At 54.3% G+C, this 21,788-nt stretch overlaps 1 protein-coding gene across 1 annotated transcript in view; it reads left to right on the top strand.

Moving 5' to 3' along the window:
- Positions 1-21,788, top strand: part of DNAH1 (dynein axonemal heavy chain 1) — a 69,191-nt gene that overhangs the window by 40,011 nt on the left and 7,392 nt on the right. The window contains exons 38-64 of the mRNA XM_079114476.1: positions 708-885; positions 1,624-1,818; positions 1,908-2,027; positions 2,306-2,464; positions 2,559-2,666; positions 3,893-4,033; positions 4,178-4,338; positions 4,849-5,006; positions 5,286-5,459; positions 6,203-6,241; positions 9,002-9,180; positions 10,198-10,428; positions 11,595-11,791; positions 12,262-12,397; positions 13,272-13,480; positions 13,724-13,895; positions 15,269-15,460; positions 15,846-15,956; positions 16,702-16,887; positions 17,433-17,624; positions 18,856-19,023; positions 19,108-19,299; positions 19,443-19,574; positions 20,078-20,203; positions 21,087-21,206; positions 21,326-21,475; positions 21,578-21,738. Of these exons, the coding sequence (XP_078970602.1) occupies positions 708-885; positions 1,624-1,818; positions 1,908-2,027; positions 2,306-2,464; positions 2,559-2,666; positions 3,893-4,033; positions 4,178-4,338; positions 4,849-5,006; positions 5,286-5,459; positions 6,203-6,241; positions 9,002-9,180; positions 10,198-10,428; positions 11,595-11,791; positions 12,262-12,397; positions 13,272-13,480; positions 13,724-13,895; positions 15,269-15,460; positions 15,846-15,956; positions 16,702-16,887; positions 17,433-17,624; positions 18,856-19,023; positions 19,108-19,299; positions 19,443-19,574; positions 20,078-20,203; positions 21,087-21,206; positions 21,326-21,475; positions 21,578-21,738 (4,287 nt within the window). The remainder of the gene's footprint in view (positions 1-707; positions 886-1,623; positions 1,819-1,907; positions 2,028-2,305; positions 2,465-2,558; positions 2,667-3,892; positions 4,034-4,177; positions 4,339-4,848; positions 5,007-5,285; positions 5,460-6,202; positions 6,242-9,001; positions 9,181-10,197; positions 10,429-11,594; positions 11,792-12,261; positions 12,398-13,271; positions 13,481-13,723; positions 13,896-15,268; positions 15,461-15,845; positions 15,957-16,701; positions 16,888-17,432; positions 17,625-18,855; positions 19,024-19,107; positions 19,300-19,442; positions 19,575-20,077; positions 20,204-21,086; positions 21,207-21,325; positions 21,476-21,577; positions 21,739-21,788) is intronic.

Raw genomic sequence — 21,788 nt, 5'->3', positions numbered from 1 at the left:
TAAGGACAAGTGGGAATTTATAGCCAAGAGGACACACTTGGGGGAAGAGGGGCTCTGGCTAAGCCAACCTCACAGGATTCTGGGTGAAGACAGGCCAGGTGATCAGATCTTACCTGGGGAAGATGGAAGATGAGGGTCCTGATTAGATATCAAGGTGGATCAAGTATCCAGGGTGACCAGATATTCAGGGCGACAGGTTCTGTCTGAACTGACTTTGTAGCCTTCTTTGCTAAAACTGGATTTTACAACAAAGTGTACAGATGCGCCTAGGAGAAGCTCAGGAGCCTGACTAAAGTTTGGCCAAGTAGAGAATCTTTGTCACCCCTTGTACCTTATTTACTGGCCTGTGGAGCCTCTGGGTTCTGTGGCAGGACCTGGCACTTCTCCAGCTCTTTCCACCTTCCAGAACTGTGGGCACCTCCACCTCTGTCATCACCTCCTCCCTGATTCCCTGGTTCCTGTTGGAACACCACTGTTTATCTTCTTTTAATGTGACTCCCGTGGAGATTCAGCAGGGAGGGGATAGGAGCAAGTTCTCATCACACCATGTCACACCAAAAGGTCCCATTTCTCCCAGTATAATTTTTAAATAAATGAAGATACTGACGAAGGGGGTCAAAAAGGCAGCCGGGCTTCCTGGGAAGCCAGTCGCGCCCTCCGCCCTGCCTTTCTGGCACTTACAGCCCTCTCCCTCCTGGTGCCTGCAGGACAGACGGGATTTTCTCCTCTCTCATTCGGGCGGGGGCCATTGCCTCGGACACCAACAAGAAGTGGTACATGTTCGACGGGCCGGTGGATGCTGTCTGGATCGAGAACATGAACACAGTGCTGGATGATAACAAGAAGCTGTGCCTCAGCTCCGGGGAGATCATCAAGCTCACAGAGGTGCACCCGCCCACTCTTGTCCACAGCTGGGTGGGCCCGGAGGCTGAACCACAGAGGCCAAGCCTTGTCCCCTGCCTCCATCCCTGCCCCTCAGGGCCACGGTTATGATGACTCAGACCATCACCATGACCCACCCAGGAGCCTGCCAACCAGCAGCCCTCAGGCTCAGCTCCCAGCCCTGAACACCGTCACCTTGCTGTGACTTATACAGCGAGTTGCTCTGTGCTGCCATTTCAGTAGACCCCCTTCCTGTGATTCTCTAAGCCCGGGACCAGGGTTCTTGGCTGACATAGCCTGGTGCCTCCTGGGCCCACTTTCAGCCATGTTGGCCCAGTCTGGGTTAGATGCCCATCCCATCCTAGAAATACGCCCAGGGTCCGGTGGGGAGGAGCGTAGACCTGGCCACAGGGACCTCGCTGGTATGTGAGGAGCAGTTCTCAAGAAAGCGGGCTGTGCTCTGGGCATAGAAGCATTTCCCTGTGTATGCTGAGCTGAGCTCTTGAGTCATTCTAAGAACACCTGGCTGGCCAGAGAATCCCAGGAATATCCCAACTTTGGCTTCTCCTCGGGAATCCCAGGAGGGCCACATTCTTGATCCCCACCACAGCCCTGTCCCACCCCATGGCCTGCCCACAGATCCTTCTGGCAGGATGGGCAGCCCTTCCCCATGGTCCTGCAGCCTCCTCTGGCCCTAGGGTCTGGAAGCTGGCTCACTGACATAGATGATCTTGACACCAGGCAATGACCATGATGTTCGAGGTGCAGGACCTGGCAGTGGCCTCACCAGCCACTGTGTCCCGCTGTGGCATGGTGTACCTGGAGCCCAGCATCCTGGGGCTCATGCCCTTCGTTGAGTGCTGGCTAAACAAGCTCCCTACCATTCTGAAGCCCCAAGAGCAGCATTTCAAGAGTCTGTTTGTCAGATTCCTGGAGGTTAGTGAGGCTATGGGTATGCCTGGCTAGGTGGGGTGGCAGGGCACTGTGGCCACCAACCATGAGAGCTGGGCACTCACTCCCTCTAGGAGTCCATCGACTTTGTCCGGTCCTCAGTGAAGGAGGTGATCACCTCAACCAATAGCAACCTGACCTTGAGCCTCCTCAAGTTGCTCGAATGCTTCTTTAAGCCATTTTTACCTAAAGAGGTACAGCCCTAAACAGCAGGGTCAAAAGCCTGGTCCCTCTTGCCCCTGCTCTTCCTGCCCAGGGTTACCTGAGGGCCCTAAATCCAAAGTCCAGTTTCCTGGAAGAGAAACCAAATTGGCTCATCATAGGTCATGGGACCTCTGCCCACCCACCCCTGCCACCCACCCTTATCCAGTGCGCTGTACAGAGGCAAAGCTATGACAGACCCCTACCCTACTTCCTCACGTTGCCCAGTACTGTTTCTATCTTAGCCCAACACTGTTCCCTCCATCCCCAGGGCCTCAAAAAGATTCCTCCTGAAAAACTGAGTCGCATCCCAGAACTGATCGAGCCCTGGTTCATCTTCTCCCTGGTCTGGACAGTGGGTGCCACTGGGGACAGCGACAGCCGTAACAGCTTTAGCCACTGGCTACGGATCAAGATGGCGATAGAGAAGGTGAGAGGCAGCAAGTCCTCGGGCCCCAGCCCGGGGGGCCAGCAGCAGGCACACCTCCTGAGCCTCAAGGCACTTTCTTCCTGGTCCCCGGCAGCTGACTCTGCTCTTCCCTGAAGAGGGGCTGGTGTATGACTACAGGCTAGAGGACGCGGGGATCAGCAGCACAGAGGACGACGATGACGAAGATGAGGACAGCAAGCAGGTGCCTGCAGACCTGCCCGGGAGCCGGGTGGGGCGGGCCCAATGGGAATAATGGCCACAAAGAGGAAGCCATGGTGACAGGCACCAGGTCTCAGACCTGGGGTTATTTTCATCATCCTCACGGGTCCTCAGAGCCCTACTGGCTCTGTGGTTGTTGCTGTGCTCGCTTTTCCAGACAAGGAAATTGACTCAGAACAGTCACACCCAGACTTAGACAGCAGCAGAGCTGGACTTGAACCTGGAGCCGGAAGACCTCAATGGGTCTCCCTTCCCGACCATGGGCACTTCCTCTGTGCCAATGCTGAGCCCAAGGACTAGGGACCCCAGTTCTACTTACAAGTCCCATTTTGGGCTCAGTGGTAGAGCGCTTGCCTAGCACCGGTGAGGCACTGGGTTTGAGCCTCAGCACCACATAAAACTATTATTTAAACTATTTTTTAAAAAGTTCCATTCTCTCAAGAACTGAACTCCCTAAGGGCCCAAGGGTAAACTCCGTGGCCTGCCTCAGTGTCTGCATTCATATTATCCGTCAGTCTCCATGAGCCCATTCTCGTTCCAGAGCCAGGACCCCAGTCCAGGACAAGGGGGATAGAGAGTCCCTGTGCAGGGTTCTGCTGGGGGCTTACAGGGCATTTTTGGGTCAGAATGGTGAACTGTTCCCAGGGGGACACAGCAGTTTGTCCACATTGAGACCCCCATTAAGGGAGGTCAGCAAGCTAGGTCAAGGGCTGTTGGTGAAGGGATTCATGTAGGCGGGATTGGTGGGGAGACTGAGCCAAGTGGCCTCTCAGTACCCAGCTGATGCCAGTGCCCTTGGTTCTGGCCCCCACATTCCTTGGTTAGCCTAAAACTAAATAGCAAGTCCCTTTGTATTCTGGGTTGTTAATTCCCAGCGTATCTCCTTCTTGCAGAGACCCAGGGATTGGCAGTCCCGAGGGTGCCCCCCCTCAGAGGCAACTGTGTGTAGGGAAGCCCCCACCTAGACAAATGCATGCAAGGGGTCCCCATCTGCATAGCTGTGTCCAGAGAGCCCCTTCCTGGTAGTTTGTGCTGGGAGTCCCCCACCTCAGGCAGAAAGCAAGACAGGGGGATTCCTGTTGCTGTCAGAAGTGGCCCCTCTCCCAGACCCTCTTGCCAAGCGCAGCAGTGCCGTTCTTTTCCTTGACCACAGCCAAAGGTGGGGTGGAGCAGGGACCTGGGCCCAGCCTGAGCCAGATGTGGTTCCAGGTGGCCTGGGTGAAGTGGATAGGCTCCTCAGGTCCATTTACCATGGCACCAGACACCAACTACTGCAACATCATCGTACCCACCATGGACACTATGCAGATGTCCTTCCTGCTGGACAAGCTGCTCACCAACCACAAGCCCGTGAGCGCCCCCACCATACCCTGCCTCAGCCCACCCCAAAGCCCAGGTTGGAGGGTGGCCTAGCCTCCCACACTGATAAGGTAGCAGCTCCCCCTGTGTGCCCACCCTGTGTGTGCTCTGCCTGCCCGATCCCCGCTCTGCCAGGTGCTGTGTATTGGGCCAACGGGCACAGGGAAGACACTCACCATCTCCGATAAGCTCCTCAAGAACCTGCCATTGGAGTACATTAGCCACTTCCTCACCTTCTCAGCCCGCACTTCAGCCAACCAGACTCAGGATCTCATCGACAGCAAGCTGGACAAGAGGCACGACACCCACTACTTTTTCCTTCCTCGGCCCTGATGTCCCCCAGCCTGGATGAACCATCCAGGACACTCCCCATCAAATTATGCAAATTATGTTCCTGGGTTTTCCAGAACCCTTTCATGGGGGGGCTAGAATACCACCCACCCCTGCGCCAGCAAGAGGCGCTGATTGATTCATTTGCAGACTGCTCTAGAGACTCCCTTCCATCAGGATTCCTCTGGAGCCTTGTGGGGTGCTCATCCTGGGCTGGGCATCTGGGCAGGGCCATGGGTCTGTCTTAGAGATACCTGTTGTCCACCTGCCTGAGAAATAAGACTCCCTTAAGAGAGCTCACACAGAGGTCAGCCAGTCTGTGATGCTTCAGGACACTCAGAACAAAACAGGGCTGGTCATGAGGTCTAGCATGGTCTAGAGGAGGCCGAAATTTAGTGAGGTATCATCCTGCTCCCCCTGGATACTCAGAGGACTGGGTGCCCACGAGGGTTGGGCTCACACAGTCCCTCCTGCAGGCGGAAGGGTGTGTTCGGGCCACCCCTTGGGCGCAACTTCATCTTCTTCATCGATGACCTGAACATGCCAGCCCTGGAGACATATGGAGCACAGCCGCCCATTGAGCTACTGCGCCAGTGGATGGACCATGGAGGCTGGTATGACCGCAAGATCATCGGTATGTGTCAGCCCAGTCCAGGGCACAGGCTAACATTTGCTGGGCAGGGTTATTGTAGGCATAAGGGACAGTGAAAATATTCTAGTTTCTCTCAAAATCAGGGAAAATGAATTTTTGGTTCAAAGAAAAATTTTGATGGTTATTAGCACATTTGTCCTTCATAACAATACTGTTGTAAATCATAATTTTAATATATGTACTCTTTGTGGGGAAGCAGGCCCACAAAAATCATAATGCAGTTCTGGGTAGGACCCTTCCTGACTTCCAACCCCTACTCAGGAGCCTTCAAGAACCTGGTGGACATCAACTTTGTCTGTGCCATGGGCCCCCCTGGGGGCGGCAGGAATGCCATCACCCCAAGGCTGACACGTCATTTCAACTACCTGTCCTTCGTTGAGATGGATGAGATCAGCAAGAAATGCATCTTCTCTACCATCCTGGGCTGTTGGATAGGTGTGTATAAGGTGGGGACAGGAGAGGCCGTGGACAAAGGTAGAAGCCCAGCCCAGATAAGCCACACCAAGGATGGCTGGGCAGCCACTGAAAAGGACCAAGTAGCTGAATCACTAACAAACCCCAGCTGTACTCCTGATTCAGCTGTTACTTTTGACAAGCTCATGGACCTCTCTGAACCTCAGTTTCTTCATCTTAAAATGGACGTTGATATTAGGACCTGTCACTCAAGTCATGAGCGTTCAATAAGACATGGTACATAGTGCATCTGGCGTGAAAACTGGCTCATGGCAATTGCTGAATATACAATAGATACATGCATACATATATGTATCCGCCTACATAAATATGCATATATATTAGTGTTTGCCTAGAAACTCAGGTGAAACGATGTTACTTTTGTAATCAAGAAAAGTCACCAAGACATGGACAAAGTGGGATCCTCCCTGGAGCTTGGGAAAAGTCCATCCCAGGATGCTATCTCCCTGCCAGCCCACCTCCCACCCAGCACACACTCTGATGATTGAACTCATTTGGCATGGTGCCAGGTAGTTGAGGTTGGAAATCTGGCCCGGACTCCCATGTCCTCAGGGACTAGAACTTAACTGCATGTCCAGTTTGGGAGTTGGGGTTGGTCAGCAGCTACTTTAGGAGCTCCTCAGCTGGACACAGCTGGCTACAGAGGCTGCACAGCAAGAGACCCACCTAACTCCAAGGCCTGTGTCTTTCCCTCAATTATCTAGATGGACTCCTTGGAGAAAGAAGTTACAGAGAGCCTGTGCGTGAGTGTGGGCTGGGCAGGGGCCTGGGAGGGCATGGATGGGACAGGGCCACTGGTTCCAGAGTGATCCCTGGGTTCTGGTTAGGTGTGTGGAGGCCAGGGGCCACAGTGGACCATCCTTAGGCTCATATGGAGTCCAGAGTAAAGGTTGGCACCAGCGCCAGCTGCCTCCACAGGCTCATTCATCCCTTATTTTGGCCAATCGGTTCTTCAGGGCCTGGGTTAGTGTCCATCTGATAGTAGATATAAAGTAAATGCAAGACAAATGAATGAATAAAGAAGCCCAACAGCCCCACCACACACACACACACACACACACACACACATACACACACACACTGTGTGAACAGCCAGAGCACAAAAGAGAGCTGGCCTTCTCCAAAGTACAGGAGCAGGAGAACCGGAAGTGGTTTGGAACTGGGGCCGTCATCCCTCAAGCAGCAGCCTCCCACAACTCAGATCTGTCACTGCAGGGCCACTGGCCACTCAGGCTTTGTCTTCTCTGCATTGCCACCTCTTCCCTCTCATCCTCTCAACTGAAAGAGGCCACCAAGCTCCCTCTTTGGGCTTCCGCACCCGCCTGCTTACCTGCATCCGGCCTCCCTCATGGCCCACCTTCTCCCTTTAGGAGTGGGCTTCCTGCTTTCACGGAAGCCAGGCTCTCCTCTTGGGCCTGCTGGAGGATGGGATCTATCCCTCGCCCAGCACCAGCATCCTCTGCTCCACGGAGCATTCCATCAGCATGCGAATGTGTCCCAGTTCTCTCATCCAAGCCAAACCCAAAACGACCACCCTTGGCCGACTCCCTTCCCTCCCACCCTGGTCCCCGGCAGACCTGCTTCTCTGCTCACCTTGACAGCAGAACTCCTCAACAATGCTCTTCCTACCAGCACCAGCCCTCCCCCACCCCCTTTCCACAAGCTGCTGCCACTCATCCTGAGAGCGTTCTTGTCACCAGTAACCTTGAGTGGCCATACCAGTGGTCAGCTATAGGTCCTCATCTTCCCTGGGTGTCAGCAGTATTGTCCCATAGTTGGACCCTTCCTCCTATAGCTTCCCCCTTCTCCCTCCCTGGGTGTCCCTTCTTGGTGACAGGACTTTGTTACCCAGCCTCTTCTTCCTCTAACTACGCTATCCTCAATCTCATCCTGCCTCTGGTGATAAAAGTCATCTTTTTTTTTTTAAGAATTCTTTTAGTTGTATATGGACACACTATATTTATTTATATGTGGTGCTGAGGATGGAACCCAGTTCCTCACATGTGCAAGGCAAGAATTCCACCACTGAGCTACAGCCCCAGCCCCTAAAAGACATCCAAGTTCAAGTCCTCAGCCCAGACCTCTGTCCTCTGAGCCCCTGACTCCACATCTAAGTCTGAACCTGTCCAAACCCAAAGTCCTGGATGCCCCCCTTTCCAGCCCCTTTCCCCTCTCACCTTCCAGGTGTTCAAGACAAGAGCCTTGGTGTCACCCAGGACCCCTCTCTTCCCCTCTTCCTCTCATACCTCATCTAATGTGTCAGGAGAGCCTGCAGAATCCATTCCAGGTTGACCACGGCTCACCACTCCTCATCCTCGGTCACCCCACCAATGCCGCAGCCCCTCCCCTGGTCTCCTTGCTTCTGTCTTCATCTACCTACACTCCATCCTCCACTTACAGTCAGAGGGACACATTCCTCCTTTGCACAATGGTCTCATCCAGGCAACAACCCAAGTCCCAACAGCAGCTGGCAAAGCCGACCCCAGTTCACCCATCACGGCCTCTCTGATCTCATCTCTCCCACTCGGTCCCTCCTTGCTGGTCCTCAACACCCCAGCCATACTCCCACCGCCAGGCCTTTGTCCTTGCTGTTCAGATAAATGCCCGCTTGCCTCTTGCATCTTCGGTCTCGTCTTGAATGTCCCCCTCAATAAGCCCTCCCCCAGCACTTCTGGAATGTGCCCTAAAGCTAAACCCTGGCACTCCCCAAACCTCTCTCCTGCTGCAAGTCCATCTCTAGAACTTGTCACAAGGTCATTGTGATCTGCTCATTGTCCATCTCCCCAATGAGAATGTCAGCTTGGTGAGGGTAAGGAGTACCCAGCACCTAGAACAGTGTCTGTGTTCAAGAATGAGCCCCTCACCCGCCCCTGCTCTCTTTTTTTCCAATTCTGGGAGCTTCTTCTAACCATGAGGTCCCACTGACAGAATTTTGGTTCCTAGCAAAGAATTGGATAATTTTCAAAGAACAAGCAAAAGGGTCTATTAGTGGTGACCTGGAGGCATGAGGTGGCAGCAGCTCTCTGAGGGGGTTGGTGAGACCTGAAGGTCAGAATTGAGCTCCAGGTCTCCCCATGCCTACCATTCAGCATGCCTGAAATCTGTGTAGACCAAATGACCCCTTCCCACATGTGACCCAGGCCTGGTATGTGCATGTCTGGGCCCAGGCTCACAGGACAAGGCAGTAGGGCCCCAGTACTGACCCCAGTAGTACCAGCAATATTGTGAATGCATCTGAGTGCCAGGATGCATGGCAGGCTACGTCAGTATTGAGGGAAGCACAGAGTGGGAGATTTCTCACTCTGAGGTAGGGGCAGCGGGAAGTCCTTGTAGAGGAGGAAGCAACAAAGATGAGGCCAAGGGGTGAATGGAAACCAAGCCTGCAGGCCAGGAGAGGGGCCACTGAGGGGTGAACTCAGCATAAGCAAAGGCAGGGAGGTTAAGATCTACAGAGGCTGCATGGGGAGCCCTGTGACCCACCAGGCCACTCTCCATCCCCACAGCTGGGGCCCCCCACCTTGCCACCTTCAAGGATCCCCTGGTGGAAGCCACCATCATGGTATATGCCACCATCACCTCCCAGCTGCTGCCCACTCCAGCCAAGTCCCACTATACCTTCAACCTGAGGGATCTCTCCAAGGTCTTCCAGGGCATGCTCATGGCTGACCCAGCCAAGGTCGAGGTAAGGATCTGGCAAGATCTCTCCCCAGCACCCACAGCCCTCACCATCCTCCTGGTCCCCCATACTGCCCAAATGCTCCCCTGTCCTCATCTAGCTTGACCCTCATGAGGGTGCCAGGCCCCTACTAACTTGGCCTTTGTGCAACTGAGCACTATTTGTAGGTCAAACTTGTGCCTGGAATGGCCTGCTGTTGGTCACACAGAAGAGAGGGAGCCAGGGCAAGTAAGAGAGGACTCGTGTGTGAGACTTTCTGGGAGTGAACGGGGTACCTTCAAAACCAAAGACCCCCCCAGGTAGAAGGAGCAGGAAGTGCAGCAGTGAGCGGGGTATCAGGTGCTCTGGGCTGCAACGGGGCCAGACTGAAGGCTGTGGGGTTCCAGCACGGAGCTCAGATTTCATCCGGAGGGTGGTGGGGAATCATGCGGAGCCACTGACTGGACAGCTAGTTTATGTGGCCTGAGGCTAGGGTGGACGGGACAGAAGCCCACCCTGGCCTTGCTGAGCATATAGCCAAAGGAGTCAAGAGAAGAGCCTGAGGACTTGCTGAAGGTGGTCCAGTTGTCCTGGGAGAGGCAGGGATGCTGGGATGGAGGTGGCAGCAGAACCAGAGATGTAAAGAGAGGAAGATTTGAAGGAGATTTTCAGGGTTTGTTGAGTGGTTAGGTGTGGGGTGTCAGAAGGTGCAAGGAGAACCAGGCCTCTTTCCTGGGCTTGAGGTCTGGAGAGCTAAAAGAGGGGAAGTGATAACTTTGAAGCTGGTGGAGCTGGGTGCCCATCAGGCACTTGGCCAACTGGGCCTGGAGCTGGGGGCAGAGAGGCCTGGGCAGCACTGTGCAGCTCCTCTGTTCTCCATCAGTCAACAGATAACACCTTCCCGCAGCCCGAGTGCGGCTCTGCTTGGGTTGTAGTGGGAGCGGGGCCCAGGTCAGGGGCCTAGGAGCTGTGGCTCCTACCCCTCCCCGGTGCTTCAAGAGCCCTGGGGCCAAGGGCCGACAATTGATGCCCGGGTGCCCCCAGGACAAAGTGCAACTGCTGCGACTGTGGTACCACGAGAACTGTCGCGTGTTCCGCGACCGCCTGGTGAACGAGGAGGATCGCAACTGGTTCGACAACCTCCTGAAAGGCCACATGGAGAAGTGGGAGGTAGCCTTCGAAAATGTCTGCCCCTTCCAGCCCATTCTTTACGGGGACTTCATGTCACCGGGCTCAGATGTGAAATCCTATGAACTCATCACCAGCGAGCAAAAGGTGAGGCAATCCAGGCTGGTGCCTTACCCCCAGTGAGTCCCTTTCAGTCTGCCCCCGGCGACCCAGGCCCTCTGTGGTCACCACTAACAGACCACCACACCAGACTGAAGGCCAGGGAAGTCAGGCCAGCTCTTGACATGAGGCCATGTTTCCCAGTTCACATCTGAGAATGAGCCTATGGTTCAACTGAGACAGGACTTGTAAACAGGGACATGCCAGGCACACCTGAGGTGTTGCCGTTCCCTCCCCTAAAGGGGAAGCAGGGGCTCTGCAGCCACAGTGTTCAGTCAGGAGCCCAGGGAGACAGAGTTGGGGCCTGTATCAGTGGCCTCCGAGCTGCATGGCTAAAGAGGACCTCCTAAGGACTCTTTATCACCCACATCTTCTCCTGGCTCCTGGTGCTCCCACCAGGGTCCCAGGGCAAGTACCACCTGGTGACCACCAGAAGGAACAGACAGGGCTATGACCCTGACCCTCAGGCTTGGATGATGCACCTGGTGGGTCAGGCCAATTTCAGGCCAGCATCCTTCCATGCACAGAAGGATCAGGGCCAGCTGCAAGAGCCAGCGAGCTCCCTGTCAATGAGGCCCTCAGCGCACAGGGTTCCAACCGGTTGAACCTGTGGCTGGAGTCACTGCCAAAGCAGTGGCAAGGGAATTCCCACAAGGGACTTCCCCAAACCATTCCAAGGTACAGCTGCTTGGGATTCAAAAAAGAAGAAAAAAAAAAGACGGCACTGTGTGCCAGGGGAGTCATCTGAAGCTTTTATCATACATACAGCGGGGGCTGGCTGCTGCTTCCTCATGACTCACTGTATGACAAGAAATGTTCTAGTATGTCCACAAGGGGCTGGGTGATGGAGTTTATATGAGAGTTTAGGGAACCTGACTAGGGGCAGAACAATCTTCTACATGGGAGCGACATAGCGGATTGATTGTTCAGCATTTCAAGTAATGACCTAAGTCAGTTCATCAGTGCCTGGAAATGTTCACAGCAGCAGCTTGGGGTCAAGCCTACAGAGGAATACCTATAGCTAACCAGATCTCAGAGTGGTTGGAACACGCTGTATTTCTTGGATGAGACAGAGAAAAGTGGGAGGGGGCAGACGAGGAGACCCTGCAATGAAGGAGAGTCAGCCCCATCGCCTCCACCCCGACTGCCCTCAGATGATGCAGGTGATCGAGGAGTATATGGAGGACTACAACCAGATCAACACAGCCAAGCTGAAGCTGGTCCTCTTCATGGACGCCATGAGCCACATCTGCCGCATCAGCCGTACTCTGCGTCAGGCCCTGGGCAACGCGCTCCTGCTGGGCGTGGGCGGCAGTGGACGCAGCTCCCTCACGAGGCTTGCCTCACACATGTGAGGGCCCTGGGCATGGTGGGCAGTGGGTAACCAGTGGCAAAATCAGTTTGATCAAAGCCTTTCCATGTTGGTGAAAAGTTTGGGGTAGCCCCAAGATCGTCCTTCCATGGGCTCTGGAAGGACTGGGAATTGGACCTAAACCCCAAAAGAGGCAGAAGCAGTGCCCTGTAGTGTTCTGAGCTGAGGGGGTGCATAGCTGCAGGCATCCTGGAGGGCTTCCTAGGGGAGATGTCCATGGGCCTTTTCTCAATATCAGAGCCAGGAGGATGGAAGGGTACTCCAGGCTGAGAGAACAACTTGAAGAAAAGGCTAGAGGCAAGAGAGTAGGTTCAGGGTCCGGAAAGTCTGCAAGTTCTCCCAGAATAGAAGCAAGACTCCAGATAGCTGAATGAGGTGTGGGTGTTCACTACTGGTCCATGCCTGGTCCCAGGCCCTTGGCACACATTGACCCAAACTCCTGCCTCCAGGGCTGAGTATGAATGCTTCCAGATTGAGCTCTCCAAGAACTATGGCATGTCGGAGTGGCGTGAAGATGTCAAGAAGGTCCTACTCAAAGCTGGCCTGCAAAACCTGCCTATCACCTTCCTATTCTCAGACACTCAGGTGCCACCTGCAGTGGGCAGGGTTCAGGGTGGGCTGGGTACAATGCTATCCCAGTGTGGCATCTTGGTCAGTCTTTCAGGCTGAGCTCACTATCAGTCAAAGCAGATGTGGGGAGGAACTGGCAGGACCAGATGAGGCTACAGTTGGACTGGGTAGGAGTGTGGGGCCAAACCAACCTTTCAGAGCTAAGGGGAATATAGATCATTACTCATTCTCCAAGGGTGCCATGGCACACCATTCACTGGCCAACGGCTTCCCACTTTAAGGACTTGTGTCCAAAATGCTGGAGACCCATGGCTTCTCTCTTGGAGGCTGTTCCCTCTGGAGCTTGAGGCCTCCCCCAGGACTCTGAGCTAAGGAGAAGCTGTTGCTCTGAAGCCACAGAACAAATAGTGCAGCACTTAAGCCTGGCTGGCAGTTAAGACCTGGACCTGGGGACCTAGGCCCTACCCTGGGCAAAGGCCCCTATGCTCCCAGCCCTGCCCCAACTCCAGCATCCCACTTAGTCAGTCACTGAGTTAGTCGGGAAAGGGAAGATGCCTCTGACACAGACCGGGTGTCTCTGCCTGAAGCCTGTGAGTAAACTGGAGTGTGGAGGCTGGAAAGTGAACAGGAAAATGCCACCACCCCCAGGGTCCAGGACCCTGTCACAGCCCAGTGGTTATGCTCAGAGCCTCTGCAGCAGGTCAGGGCAGGTGCAGGTCCATTGCTATGACTTACAAGATCACTGAGTGACCCTGGGCTTCTGTGGACCCTAGTGGCACAGTCTATAGAAGGGGCTGCCTTAAAGTTCCCGCCAAGACTGTGGTCATGGAGATCACCACACAGCGGCCATCATAAAAGGCTTAGCTCCCCATCCCTCATCTTTCCCCAGATCAAGAATGAGTCCTTCCTGGAAGACATCAACAATGTCCTGAACTCAGGCGACATTCCCAACATCTACAACTTTGATGAGCAGGACCAGATTGTCAACACCATGAGGCCCTATATCCAGGAGCAGGGGCTGCAGCCCACCAAGGCCAACCTCATGGCTGCCTACACTGGGCGCGTGCGCAGCAACATCCACATGGTGCTGTGCATGAGGTACAGGCAGCGGTTGTCAGGCCACACCGGGGCCCCAAGTCTGGGGAAATAGGACCTGCTCCAGGGATGCTGAAGGCCTGGGTGTATAGGTCTGAGATAAGATGTGCCCCGGGTCTGGCCATTATGCTATTGGAACCAGGCTGCTATGCTATTAGGTCCTAGCTGCCATGCCCCAGGGCTGTCCTGGGTTCCTGGGGGTGTAAGTCAGGGTCTCTGGGTCTCATTTTGGTCCCGGGTCCACAGCCCCATTGGAGAGGTCTTCCGAGCTCGTCTGAGGCAGTTCCCCTCCCTCGTCAACTGCTGTACCATTGACTGGTTTAACGAGTGGCCAGCAGAGGCCCTGGAATCTGTGGCCACCAAGTTCCTGCATGAGATCCCAGAACTGGAATCTTCTGCCAAAATCATTGAAGGACTGGTAGGTGTCTTGGTGCGGAGCAAGCTCTCAGGGAGAACTGTTTCGTTTTGGTCATAGACTCAGGGTCACTGAGGCTGGGTGAGAGTCAAGAGCCCACCATCAACAGTAAGCCTTTGGTCAGACGGCTTTGCCTAAGCCTCAGTTTCCTCATCTGTAATGGGAAATGGCACAGGGTAATATAGGATGCTTGGTATAGGGTTACATGGCTCCTGTTTCCCTTCTTCCTTGAAGGTTTCATGGCAACTTTTCTTCCAAGCCTCCCGACAAAACTCCAGAGACCACAGATGGGGATGGGCTAGTGTGGTCATCAGCTTTACATCACTGTGACCAAAATACCTGACCGGAACAACTTAAAATACAAAAAGTTTATTTGGGGCTTACAGCTTCAGAGGTTCAGTCCATGGTCAACCAATTCCATTGCTCTGGGTGCAAAGTGAAGCAGAACATCATGACAGAAGGGCATAGTGGAAGAAAACTGTCAGCTCAGGGCAGCCAGGAAACACAGAAAGCTAGGTACCAGGGACAACATATAAACCCCAGTAACCTACATCCTCTAACATGCCACACCATCTGCAGTTATCACCCAGTACAGTATCCTTTCAAATAACTGATCCCTCAAATGGATTAATCCACCAGTGGGGTCATACCTCTCTCATAATCTAATCACTTACCTCTCAACATTCCTGCATTGTCTAACGCAAACTTTTGTTTGTTTATTTTTGGTACTGGATATTGAACCCCTAGGGGTGTTTAACCACTGAGCCACATCCCCAGACCTTTTTATTTTTATTTTGAGACAGGGTCTTTCTAAGTTGCATAGGGCCTTGCTAAGTTGCTGAGGCTGACCTCAAACTTGTGATCCTCCTGCCTCACTCTCCCAAGTTGCTGGAATTACAGACATGTGCTACCACACCTGGCTAATATGAGATGTTTTGAGGGACATCTCACATCCAAAAACATAACAACCAGATTTGTTGGGCAGAACCTGGAAGAGTGATGGCCTTCTGAGGACCAAGATCTAAGTCAAACCCAACATTTCCCTGCCCAGCTATGGTCGGGCCTTGCACCTTCTTTTCCCATAGTTACAACCTTGGAGAGGACACACCACAGGGCTCTCAGTTGAGAGGCAGGTCATGGGAACTGTTACAAGGGCGCTGGGCCTCAGCTTGGAGATACCTGGGTCTGTATTCAAAGACAACTCTGGGCCTCGAGGTTTCATCTGCATAAGAGGTGACCGTGAGTTGGAGGTCATAAGGATCTTGGGAAAGACTGAGTGTGAGGTATGGAGGTACAATGGTGTCATGGCCTCCTCCTTGGGCCCAGGCTGTAGTAACTTTGTGGGTGCCCAGTGCACATCTTTCTCCCCCACGCAGATTCAGGTTTGCGTGTACATCCACCAGTCGGTGGCCGTGAAGTGTGTCGAGTACCTGGCAGAGCTGGCCCGCCACAATTACGTGACCCCCAAGAGCTATTTGGAGCTGCTCAATATTTTCTCCATCCTCATTGGGCAGAAGAAACAGGAGCTGAAAACTGCCAAAAACCGCATGAAGAGTGGCCTTGACAAGGTGGGTTTGGGGGAGCCTGCAGACAGTGGCTAGCTGCCTGTAGTTCTGCCTGCTGGGTGTTTGCCTGGGTGACCCGGCATTTGAAACCGCAGCCTACAGTGTTTAAACAGGTGGCTCCTTCCCTCGATGAAAGAGTAAAAGTTATCAGTCAAAGATAAGGCTAAAGCAGGTTACCCCACAAATTCTCAGGGGACTGGGCACTTTACTTGGGGTTCACTGAGCAACCTGGGAGCCTTTGAAATTGCTATCATCTCCCTCTCAGGAATGGGAGTGGCCCAGCAGGGCCCGGTCCCCAGAATCCTCCAACCCTGGCTGGCGCGCGCTCCCCCCCCCCCCCCCCCGCCCCGTTATGCCTCTTTTACCCTCTGTTTTCTCCACCCTGCAGTTACTACGGACTTCTGAGGATGTGGCCAAGATGCAGGAGGAGCTGGAGGTTATGCGCCCCCTGCTGGAGGAGGCTGCCAGGGACACCGTGCTCACTATGGAGCAGATCAAGGTTGGGGGTGCTCCTGGATCCCCCTCCCTGATGCCTGGCTCTTTCTGTGGATGCTCAGCATCTCCAAACAATCACCAGATCACTAGCTACCTGACTTCCTGGAGACATATAGTCTTTGTATGCCTCAGTTTCCCTATTCAGCAGTTACCCATTTATTTGGCAAGTGATTGGTCAGAACTTATGCCAGGCACTCCCTGGGCAGGGGATGGGTAAAGAGCAAGGCAGGTGAATCCAAAGAACACCAATAATCAGAATGCAAACTGAGTGGCAGGGATGCCACTGGAAGATATGTAGATTCTGTACAGTATGGGGGCCTACCTTTGAAGGGCCCCAACTTCCCAGTAAACATCATAAAATTTGTACATTCAGTATGACCATTTTCTGGCAGTAGCCAAGGGTCCTGCTCTATAAAGTCAGGATACTACAAAATTTTCCAGGAAAAAAAGGTGGGAGGAGTGCTTTTCTTTGTTATTCATGAAGGGACCCTGTTGGGGCCAAGTATGCTCAAAGCTGGCCTGCAGCCCCAGCCAAGCCCATGGTGAGAATTCAGGATCTGGAAGGGCCAGCTGGCCTTCCCAGATCTCTATACCTGTCACAACTGGGAAGGCCCTTGGAGAATAGAACATCCCAATTCTCATTCCTTACTTCTAGGAAGACCAAGATACAGAGGAGAGAAAAGCGAGGAAAGCATGCTCGCTCCCTGTCACTGGCCACTAGCTGGGTTCTCCCTGTCTCCCATCCCCAGGTGGATACAACCATTGCCGAAGAGACCCGGAAATCAGTGCAGGCAGAGGAGACGAAGGCCAATGAGAAAGCCAGAAAGGCACAAGCTATTGCCGATGATGCTCAGAAGGATCTGGATGAGGCATTGCCAGCCCTTGACGCAGCCCTGGCCAGTCTGCGCAACCTCAACAAGAGTGATGTGACTGAGGTGGGCATCTAGGTGCCACCTGGCACTTACTGGTTTTTTTATTTTTTTTCCCAGTCCCTTTTTATATTTTATTTAGCGACAGAATCTCACTGAGTTGCTAAAGGGCCTTGCTAACTTACTGAGGCTGGCCTTGAACTTGTGATCCTCCTGCCTCAACCTCCCGGCCTCTTACATCCTACCCTCAGCTGGAATTACAGGCATGTACCACCTTGCCCAGCTGGCATTCACTCTTATATTCCTCTCCCGTGTCCTCTTGGGTCCAGTGGTGTTTCCAGGCCCTCCCTCTACACATCTCTTGAAGGCCATGTACAGGAGGTGAAGGCAGAACTAGGACCAGATCCTAGCTGCCTGGCCTGCCCACATTTTGCCAACCCCCAGGGAGCCACAGGCTTGAATCTGACTTCAGAGAATCTTTTGGCATGCCTTTGGCCCTGTGATAGTAGGGACTTGTTTGGCAGGGACCACCCTGTCTGGCAGAGTTCCTGTCTAGGGAAGCCACACAATAATGCACCTCCACCTTCCCCACCTCATGGTTTGACCCACAGGTACGTGCCATGCAGCGGCCACCCCCGGGTGTGAAACTGGTCATAGAAGCTGTGTGCATCATGAAGGGTATCAAACCCAAGAAGGTGCCTGGAGAGAAGCCAGGCACCAAAGTGGATGACTACTGGGAGCCAGGCAAGGGGCTTCTGCAGGACCCGGGCCGCTTCCTGGAGAGCCTCTTCAAGTTTGACAAGGTGAACATGCCAGGCACCTGGGCCACCAAGGGGGTGAGGACAGGACCCAACAGAGCCGGGACGCTATTGGGGAGTCTGTCTCTCTCTGCCTGCTCCCCTCCCTGCCACCAGCAGCACCCTATGGGTCACATGCCAAGTGGGACCATGGGGGCTTTGAGTCTGCCCTGAGGAGCTCTCTGTCTGGTAGGATGGCTGGCAAACCCATCAACTGATGGGCATTGAGGAAACTGGGACCAGGGCAGGCTCCCGGGGCCCATAGGATGTCACCCACAGTCACCCCAAGACTCCACAGCCTAGAGATTCTCTTTCATGCTCTTTCCTTCCTGGATCCCCATGGCTTGGGCCAAGACCTTCACCATCTGCTCTATAATCAACTTTCTCCCCAAGCTTCAGCATCTAAGGTTCAACTTCCCTTCTGTGTCTCTGGATTTCTCTGTCAAGCCCCATGGGGCTCTCAGTATCCATGTGTATGTGCTCTCTCAGGGACTGTGCCATAGTTAGACCAGCGTGGAGCCTGCAGCCCCCTTTAGAGGGATCTTTCCAGCCCAGAAACTGCTCGAGGGCAGCTGCCCATCACATGGGCCACCTCCCACCACCAGGTGCCAGGATCAAGGGCTGGGCATCTCCCGCACTGAGCTCAGAGAATGGAGACAGTGGCCCATCTCAGCAGCCACTGGATCCCTCTTGGGCTACACCATTCCTCCTCCTCCTCTTCCATCAGACAGAAAACCAGAGGGACCCACAGGACTGATTAAGTTTCTCTGAAAGAAGTGCCCAGCCAGGGAATCTCGGGGCCAGTGTCCAGACTCCCCCTGACCCACCCAAACTCAGACCTCTGGGAGTTCCTTAGCAATGCAGCTTCCTGGGTCCATTGTGAACTACCAGGGTTGGCCTCTCCGCAGGTGGGACAAGAGCCCAGGGTGCAGAAGCTCCTGGGACCTGGTTGGGCATTAGACCCCCTTCCACTTCTCCATACCTGCTGATGCTCTTGTCCTCATGAAACAGTTCTTGTCTTTCAATTTATTTTTAAATGGGGTCAGACCTTGAGGCATCTGAAGAATGTATGTGAAATTCTGACATTTCTTTTTTGGCCAGCCTTTCTGGACTGTTTTCTCTTTAAGAAGGGCACTGTACCACACAGGGCTAAGAAACAGAAGCAGGATCTGTATGTCCCAACAGAGCCCCTCCCCTGCTACCCAGCAGCTCTCTGAGGCCATGATTCCCATCCCAGGACAACATTGGGGACATGGTGATCAAAGCCATCCAGCCATATATTGACAATGAGGAGTTCCAGCCAGCTGCCATTGCCAAGGTGTCCAAGGCCTGCACCTCTATCTGCCAGTGGGTGCGTGCCATGCACAAGTACCACTTCGTGGCCAAGGCTGTGGAGCCCAAGCGGGTGAGGACCAAGTAGAGCCGGTGCGGGACTGGCTCCCCTCCCGGGGGTTTACTGGCAAGCTGACCCTGCACCCTCTGCCTGCAGCAAGCCTTGCGGGAGGCCCAGGACGACCTGGAGGTGACACAGAGGATCCTGGAGGAGGCGAAGCAGCGCCTGCGCGAGGTTGAAGATGGCATCGCCACCATGCAGGCCAAGTACCGGGAATGCATTGCCAAGAAGGAGGAGCTGGAACTGAAGTGTGATCAGTGTGAGCAGCGGCTGAGCCGCGCTGACAAGGCATGTGCCACCCGACAGGGTCCAGAGGGCCTGGGCCAGGGGGTACTGGGTTGTCTTAGCAACCTCAGGAGCTGCAGGGGGCAGGGCCGGCCCCAACCCCCATCCCAGCATCCTGGAGCCTCCCCGTGGTGCTGCCTCTGCAGCTCATCAACGGACTGTCAGATGAGAGAGTGCGCTGGCAGGAGACGGTGGAGAACCTGGATAACATGCTTGACAACATCTCTGGTGACGTGATGGCGGCCGCCGGCTTCGTGGCCTACCTGGGCCCTTTTACAGTAAGGAGCCTCCCGGCTCTGCCTCTGACCAGCCTTACCCCCAAAGAGACCCTCCTTTCCGGTCTCACCTCCATGAGGGCAGCCTGCAGGGTGGCTCTCCCCTCCCTCCCTCATTCAGCAGGCATCAGGCAAGTCCTCTGAACCAGCTTCTGGGGACACATCACTGCACAGAACAGCCACCCTCATGGGGCTGGCCTTAGAGGGAACGTGAGAGCTCACACATGTGCAACTGTGTGTGCCACGCTCTGCCCTAAAAGCTTCATCCTGTGTCCCATTTAATCCACATGGCTGCTTGTACAGGTGGGTGGGATGAGTGTTACCCCTGTTTCAGAAATGAAGGACTAAGGTTTGTGGAGTCCACAAGTTGCCTGAAGTGGGACCAGAATGCAACATCTGGCTCCACATCTGAGCTCTGACCTGGGTGCAGAGCTGTGGTGTAGCAGGAGGTGAGGAGGGTCCCACCGCTGTCTGATGTAGTGGTCCTGAGTCTGGCATCTCCCCAGGGCCAATACCGCACGGCACTCTATGACCAGTGGGTCCAGCAGCTCACAAACCACAATGTCCCGCACACTGCTGAGCCCTCACTGATCGGGACACTGGGGAACCCTGTGAAGATCCGCTCATGGCAGGTACTGACCCCAAGGGACAGGAGAGACCTGACTGGGCTGCAGGGCAGGAGTTTTATGCCTCACTCACTCACCCTCTTTTCCGGAGTCTGGCTCAGAGGGGCCTCTCCAGAACCTTCCCAGGTCTGGCAAGAGGGTGGTGAGGAGGAGAAGAGAAAACTAGTCTGTGGGACACAGATGCTGGCTAAATGTGAGGAGAGGGTTTAAGGGGGACTTTTGGTGGGGGTAGGTGTTCAGGCACAGTGGAGCACATCCAAGCAACTTGGGAGGCTGAGGCAGGAGGATGGCGAGTTCAAAGCCAGCCTTAGCAACTTAGCAAGGCTAAGCAACTCAGTGAGACCCTGTCTCTAAATAATATACAAAAAAAGGGCTGGGGATGGGGCTCAGTGTTTAAGCACCCTGGGTTCAATTCCCCAGTACCAAAAAAAAAAAAAAAAAAAAAAAGTCAGGGGTGGAGTGGAGGAACAGTGTCCAGCAGAAGGTTTAAGAAAGGTTTCCAAAAAGAAGTCATGTCTGAGGTAAACCCTGAAGTGGGGGAGGGTAGTTGGTAAAGGGAGAGAACAGAAAAGCTATGGGCGGAGGTCAAGTTCGGGCAACTACCAGGATGGTCAGTGGGTGTGGGCTTGATGAAGGTGGTATCACTGAGCAAGGACTCTGTGGATATGAGGAGAGAAAGGCCCAGGGGAAGAGGGCATCAGGAGCCAGCCCAGGAGCAGGGGACAGGCAGGGGCTCTGGGGACTGAGACCTTGCCACACTTCACCTGCCCCACACATCCGAGGGCTGTAATGAGGAGAAAGAAATCCATAGCCAAAGCATGAGGTTGGGAGCCAGGTGACCCTGCTTGTAGGATAGCCCTGACTCAGTCTGGTACCGGGCCCCCCACAGATCGCTGGTCTCCCAAATGACACTTTATCAGTGGAGAACGGAGTCATCAACCAGTTCTCCCAGCGCTGGACCCACTTTATTGACCCCCAGAGCCAGGCCAACAAATGGATTAAGAACATGGTAAGCCCACCAACCAAGGGTGCCATCCCACACTGGCTGGACTGAGCACGTGGAGAGACAGCTGAGTCTCAAACTGATGCTCAGGGTCCACAGTCCCTATCTGCCCCCTCTCCCTGCAGGAGAAGGAAAGTGGGCTGGATGTGTTCAAGCTGAGTGATCGCGACTTCCTGCGCAGCATGGAGAATGCCATCCGCTTTGGCAAACCGTGCCTTCTGGAGAACGTGGGCGAGGAACTGGACCCAGCCCTAGAGCCCGTGCTGCTCAAGCAGGTGAGCCAGTCGGGGGAGGAGGCCATGGGCTACAGGCCTGGACAGGGAGCTGTCCGTGCCATGCTGGTGAAGCTCAGGCCCCATGCACCTGCCCGTCCACAGACATACAAGCAGCAGGGGAACATAGTGATGAAGCTGGGGGACACAGTGATCCCCTACCATGAGGACTTCAGGATGTACATCACCACCAAGCTGCCCAACCCACACTACACGCCCGAGATCTCCACTAAACTCACCCTCATCAACTTCACCCTGTCGCCCAGGTAAGCCCCGCCTGGGGATCTCCCAGCAACTGCTCTACCTCCTCCTGCTC

The sequence above is a fragment of the Sciurus vulgaris genome, assembly GCF_902686455.1.
Source record: "Sciurus vulgaris genome assembly, chromosome: 16".
NCBI classification, from domain to species: Eukaryota; Metazoa; Chordata; class Mammalia; order Rodentia; family Sciuridae; genus Sciurus; species Sciurus vulgaris.
Note: the sequence above shows the minus strand (reverse complement) of the source record. Positions and strands in the feature narration are given on the sequence as shown.